We start from the raw sequence: 6,975 nt of genomic DNA on the forward strand, positions 1-6,975 counted from the left end.
CCAGGCAACGCTCACATACACAACACAATGATAAGCCTGCACCAATACATTCATGGCAGCCATTTACACACGCACTTGTTGTACATGCCGAGCCGTCACTGTATAAGTAAGGCAACTCTAATTGGTTACTTCCGTTCCGGTTCCGTCGACGTTTCCTTGGCGCATGCGACTTTTGGATTTGGGCTTTCAACTTTGGGCTTCCAGCTCTAGAGGTTCAACTTCGCTGCGCTTGACACACTCACACCCATACAAAACTTTTCCGCACATAAGTGCCACTGGGCATGTGTGCGTGTGATAAGAGATGCAACATAACGGTAACGGTAACCACTTGTCGCGGGCTATAAAAGTCGCAGCTGGCCAGCATCCACTTGCAAACGTTCGCATGTCACCGAAGGCGCAACAGCTCCGATCCGATTCACAATTTGACTTTAAATTCCATTTGGATTTTTCATCAGACCTCAAGTTCAGATATACAATTTTTCCAAAAACTCGGCCAATGTGTGTGAAGTGATATTTCGGGTTTGCAATTCTCAATATTGGTTGTGGAGCATTTCCCCTGCGTTTTCCGGATATTTTTGAATACTCTTGAGGATTATTTAACAATGGATTGGACCAAGTATATGAATTAAATTTGTGATTAATTAGGTGAGTAATTGCGTTTTTAAAAAGTCATAGTGCTACAGAAATCAAAAAATGAAAGTAATAAAGTTTGATGCCCCAAAATGGTATTAAAAACTATTAAAAATGTGTGTTTTAGTCTCAGCATTTAAGAAAGTATTTTAAAATCGATTTTCTGCACAAAATAAGATATTTTTCAGGTTCAGGTCACTTCTGTTAAAATTTATATTTTGTAATGAAAACCTAAGCATGACTCATAAATAACACATATTATTCAGAATTAGTTAAAGGTTTCTTATGAAAATAGTTAATATTCTTTCATCACTATTTTTAAATAATTCTGCTCACGATTTCTCCAACTGTGATAACCATCAATCCAGACATAAGATGCCCAACTAATTGTAGTTTCTCATAAATAAAGCAAAAGCTCTGGCTAAACCCGTCGAGCACTTGAAACACTCAATCTGCATTGCGCTTAATTGATCACAAGTCTGAGCAATTAAAGTCGGCGGGGAAGAATTAAGTAGATCAGATTAATTATTTGACGTGTTTGTGGGTTTATTGCACGCAAAGATTTCCGAGCTGGCGATAAACCAATAAGCATACCCGCCCTATATGCATGTAAATGCCTGTTCTGTGGTGTGGATGGTCAAGTGTTTGCTGGCCAGTGTGTTTGAACATGACCACCTGTCGTATGCGTAATGTGCCAACGAGCTCTTCAAGGGCTGGGTGAGCACATGTCGTTGCCAAACAGATTCTGAAGTGCCCTGGACACACACTCGTGGCATCCATGGATGACTGAAGAGCTGGCCAAGTGGGATTTCTGTATGATTCCCCGGGCTGGGTGATATTTCCGGGAGATTTGCTGGTGACTGACTGACTGAATCATTGAAATATCTTGATTTTTACAGATTTCAAAGTGCGGCGGCGGGAATATCGGCGTGGTCGAAGATATCGACACGTTTTGGGTCAAGGACACGACGGGTTAGATATAGTCGCAGATGTCACCAACGGGACATAAGTCAAAGACGCCCACGCCACACGATAACGATAACAATAGCATCAGCGACGAGCGCGAAACATGGAGCGGCAAAGTGGATTTTTTATTGTCGGTTATTGGATTCGCCGTCGATTTAGCAAACGTCTGGAGATTTCCCTATTTGTGCTACAAAAATGGCGGTGGTAAGTTTATTTATCCTATTCTTATTTATTTATTTATATTTATAAATAAGGGATTTATAATCCTATTCAATCATATGTTTTTAGATGTATATATTAAGTACTCTTTAGGTTCTTAAAGATCAATATTTTCTGCTACATAATTATGTTAAAAAAGATATTGTTTAATAATGTTATTCAAACATCATGTATATAAAAATGGAACTATTTTAGGAAATTAAAGAAAGACCTAGTTAATTATGCATACATAATATTTTCAAAGCAATCGTTTGCTTATTATTATTTTACAAAATAATTTTTTAAAATTAAGATCTCTTATTCATAGACGACTCATATATTAGGAATCGGAAAACTCATATATTTGCTATGGGCGAACTGGCCAATTAGACGATAAAGACATTTCGTGAACCGCTCAGACTGAGTGAAAATAATTTATATGGCTTTACACATCATTGAGCTTGGTCCCGGAACCTAACGCTTTCCGCTTTCTTTTCCTTCCACTTTCCGCTTGGCGCCTTTCTCTTTCCCGTTCGGCCTTGTTAACACTTTGTCAAAGTGGTGCGAAGTGCTGTCAAAAGAGGGCGGCTAAGGATTGCTGAAAGGGGCGTGGCAGCTTCCTTTGTCAATTCGGTGCGGGGTGGAGTGGTGAGGAAACGGAAATGCGGTAAAGGGCACACACTCTTTCTGATCCTCGTCGTCAACGCCATCATTCAAAACAATTCCAAAAGTTAAGTGCTTCTGTATGACAACTAAATCTGGCAGTCATAATCGCATTTGGCCTTCTTACCCCCTTTTATTCGCTTTCACCCTGCTTTCACCGCACTCTCCCTGCAATATGTCAGCCTGCTTATGTGGAGTTCAGAGCTATGCTTTCTAGGCTTTTGTTGCTGGAGCACTTTTCCATCGCATTGTGGGAAATTCATGTGCGAAACATGTCCTCATCCCCACCTCCCCATGATTGCCGCACTTTCCGGCTGCTGCGTCCCGAATAAAAGTGAGTCTCCGACCCTTCGATATAGTTATTACTATTTTATGATTTTTTCCCCTCGAACTCTGGGTATTGCCTTTAAAATCATAATAATAAATGGTTATATTTATACGCTTCATTGCCTTCAATCAGCGCAAGGCTCCAGATTAAGTTTCACATTTTTTTCGCCGTTGCCAGGACCACCAGGACTCGCTCAGGTTGCGATTATTGCCACAGCTTAGATGGTATTATTTATTCTCTTTCCCATTTTCTTGCAACTCGCAAGTGGCAGCTTTGGTGGCAGCAACAGGCTGTGCCCGCCACAATATCCAGGATTATGCTTAAAATCCAGGCAGAAAGTACTTTCTGGGCTTACTCTCTAGTTTAGATCGCGGTTCACGTATCCGGTTGTACATTAAAAATGAATTGCATTCTTATGTTAAAGTTTTCAGGCTTGAAAAAATATATAGAGGTTCATAAAAATATTAAAGACAAAATCAAAAGGACGTATAACTTACTAACTGTGATAGAATAAACTGTTTTCCAATTTTTTTTGAAATTCCATCATTCGTATAGCAAGGACAAAATTAATAGTTCACCAAAAACTGGGGCAGAAACGAATTTGGCAAGGGAATTGAGTTAGGGTCACATATTTTTGCACTGTGCCCCGGACGAGCTGTTGGGAAATGGGGAAATGCACTTGAAGCAACGGAAATTATGGCTTCAAGAGCAGTGCCGGGGCGTCATAGATGCCTCGACTTTATTTTAGACGTTTTTGTTTTACATTTTGAACATAATTGACACGACAGAAGGAAGCGCCTTTGTAGCTACGTACATAGGACCACCCATGCCTGCCTATATATGTAAACTCGAACAGATGTACGTTCGTATATAATGGCCGTAGACGACTTTGTCGGCCACTTTGCCTGCTAATAGACATAATCAAATCATAAAAACATCATCCCCTGTCACTCAACAAAGTATCGATGGCACTCTACCAATTGTCAGACCCAAAAGTGGGCGGCTGGCGAGGGTTGGCTTTGGGCTTTGGCGGATGTGAGTGGGTGGAGTAGAGGGCTTTTGGCCCGAGGTGGCGGAGATTGCTGCAGGAGACAGCCCAGCTATGCCCCCTTCAGTGACACCCCCTTCCCGGCGCTGGGCCATCGGCTTGCCAGGCTGCTGTTAATGTTTTTAAAATGTCCTTAGAGAGGCACTTGTAAAACAATTTGATTTTGTGTACCATCGAACATACATAAAAGTATGGTGCTGGTGTCTATGCTGTAAATATGTTTGTAATCATGTTTGGGCGAACAATGCAGGACCTGTGACACGGGTCAGTCTTAATGTGTGTAGGTTATGCAATCATTATTATCATAAACAAGTTATTGATTGCATTCACGGTTAAGTTGCATGAAACCATGGTTAATGTCAGTGGAATTTGAGGGGAAATAGGGTCTCAAAGTATTAAACTGTAGGGGTAATCAATATCTAATTTAATTAAATTTCAGGCGCTTTTCTTGTGCCCTACTGCATTATGTTGGTGGTCGGAGGTATTCCTCTTTTCTACATGGAATTGGCTCTGGGTCAGCACAATCGTAAGGGAGCCATCACTTGTTGGGGTCGTTTAGTGCCCCTTTTCAAAGGTGAGTTGCTAAAATATTCTATACATTCTACTAATTTAGATTTATCTTCCTCTAGGAATTGGATATGCTGTGGTTCTAATAGCATTCTATGTTGACTTCTACTACAATGTGATTATTGCCTGGTCGTTGCGTTTCTTTTTTGCATCATTTACCAGTTCTTTGCCCTGGACGTCTTGCAATAATATTTGGAATACCCCAAATTGTAAACCTGTAAGTTAAAGGGTTATCCTCGAGTTTACGATATATATTAATATTTTATTTAATCTTTAGTTTGAAAGCCAAAATGCGTCCCGTGTGGCGTTGTTAAGCAATTACAGTGATTTTTATAGCGCAAACAATCAGAGCCTGTTCAATGAGTCTTATGCCAATAGTTCAAGTTTGGAGGCTCCTCTGGGCCATATGGAGGGCTTTCAGTCAGCTGCCTCCGAGTATTTTAAGTAAGTAATACTAAATATTTTTGATTAAGCATATCGAAACTTAACTTTATCCCCTTAGCCGCTATATTCTAGAGCTGAATCAGAGCGAGGGCATCCACGATTTGGGTGCCATTAAGTGGGACATGGCACTTTGCCTGCTGATTGTCTATCTCATTTGCTACTTCTCTCTGTGGAAAGGAATTAGCACTTCCGGCAAGGTTGTGTGGTTCACCGCCCTCTTCCCCTATGTGGTGTTATTGATTCTTCTGATAAGGGGTCTCACATTGCCAGGATCCTTCCTGGGCATACAGTATTATCTCACGCCCAATTTCAGCGCCATCTACAAGGCAGAGGTATGGGTGGATGCTGCCACTCAAGTGTTCTTCTCCTTGGGCCCTGGATTCGGAGTCCTCTTAGCTTATGCCTCCTATAATAAATATCACAATAATGTCTACAAGTAAGGGCAGGAAGCCGGAAGCTTTTAAACTTTAAATGATTAAATTATGTCTTGTTCTGATAGGGATGCATTGCTAACCAGTTTCATCAATTCGGCCACCAGTTTCGTGGCAGGATTTGTGATATTCTCGGTGCTGGGCTACATGGCCCACACATTGGGAGTGAGAATCGAGGATGTGGCCACCGAGGGACCAGGACTGGTATTTGTGGTTTACCCAGCTGCCATTGCCACCATGCCGGCCAGTACATTCTGGGCACTGATATTCTTTATGATGCTGCTTACCTTGGGCTTAGACAGTTCGGTAAGTATTTTTCGTTAATTTTTGAGTTATGAATTGTCTAAATCTTTTTGTAGTTTGGAGGATCTGAGGCCATCATCACCGCCTTGAGCGACGAATTCCCCAAGATCCGGAAGAACAGAGAGCTGTTTGTCGCAGGACTGTTCTCCCTGTACTTTGTGGTTGGATTGGCCAGCTGCACGCAGGGGGGCTTCTACTTTTTCCACCTGCTAGACCGCTATGCTGCCGGCTACTCGATCCTGGTGGCCGTGTTCTTCGAGGCCATTGCCGTCTCCTGGATCTACGGAACCAATCGCTTCAGCGAGGATATACGGGACATGATTGGCTTTCCGCCAGGCAGGTACTGGCAGGTTTGCTGGCGCTTTGTGGCCCCGATTTTCTTGCTTTTTATCACAGTTTATGGCCTGATCGGTTACGAACCACTAACCTATGCGGATTATGTCTATCCCAGTTGGGCCAATGCGCTCGGCTGGTGCATAGCGGGATCGTCGGTGGTGATGATACCCACGGTGGCGATCTTCAAGCTACTGTCCACGCCCGGCAGCCTCAGGCAGAGGCTAACCACTTTGACCACTCCGTGGCGGGACCAGCAATCGATGGCCATGGTTCTGAACGGGGTCACCACCGAGGTCACCGTGGTGCGACTGACCGATACGGAGACCGCCAAGGAGCCCGTCGACGTCTGAGTCCGACCGATGGCCAGATTTCAAGTTTATTACGTTTAGATTTGGAAATTTACCAACAACTCACGTTCACGTACTTGTTGCATTGCTAGAAAGTTAGTCTTTTTGATTTGACATTTGGCAAGAGGTCCTTCAGGATCGGCAAATTACGCAAACAACGTACTTAGGTTTCGGCATTAAAAAGTAAATACACATACATATAACTAAATAGAAAACCAGAAGAGTCCTAAGTTAAGAATAGCTTGTAGTTATAAAGTTAAATGCAATGTTATAGCATACGCCATACCAACATATTGATATTTAAATGCTGTGTAGATAATACCACAACCGAATGTCGTATAATCCACACAATCTAGCCAAAATACGCCACAAGAATGTTTGCATATGCCAATGGAATTAACGGCACGATCGCAGCTCAACCGATGATTCAAATTGGGCATAGAATCTGTACATAAACAACAATCAATGAAGTAAAAGCTTTAAACACGTTATAGGATATCTTATGGAACTGAAGCAAAAGCAAATGCTGCCACAGTTGAACAACAGAATCGCCTCAAACAGCCATGAGGCGATTTTGCCATATGCAAAGGTTTATTCTAAAATTCTAACCCGTCCCATCAACAACTACGATTGTTTGCGTAAAGCAGCCATTTTAGGCAAGCAATTGGCAGTTGAAAAGAATTCCCTGTTAAATAATCATTTCTGTATATAGAT

The 6,975-nt window shown here is 42.1% G+C and overlaps 1 protein-coding gene across 1 annotated transcript; it reads left to right on the forward strand.

Annotated features, from left to right (window-relative positions):
* The first annotated feature begins 363 nt into the window (after nt 1–363).
* DAT (Sodium-dependent dopamine transporter) lies at nt 364–6,967 on the forward strand. The gene is made up of 8 exons (XM_017242081.3): nt 364–645; nt 1,530–1,800; nt 4,273–4,407; nt 4,463–4,617; nt 4,678–4,844; nt 4,903–5,280; nt 5,344–5,581; nt 5,635–6,967. The coding sequence occupies exons 2-8, from the start codon at nt 1,620–1,622 to the stop codon at nt 6,262–6,264; spliced, it is 1,884 nt and encodes a 627-aa protein (XP_017097570.1). The 5' UTR covers nt 364–645; nt 1,530–1,619; the 3' UTR covers nt 6,265–6,967.
* Nucleotides 6,968–6,975: the final 8 nt, after the last annotated feature.

Source organism: Drosophila bipectinata, chromosome 2R, assembly GCF_030179905.1.
Source record: "Drosophila bipectinata strain 14024-0381.07 chromosome 2R, DbipHiC1v2, whole genome shotgun sequence".
NCBI classification, from domain to species: domain Eukaryota; kingdom Metazoa; phylum Arthropoda; class Insecta; order Diptera; family Drosophilidae; genus Drosophila; species Drosophila bipectinata.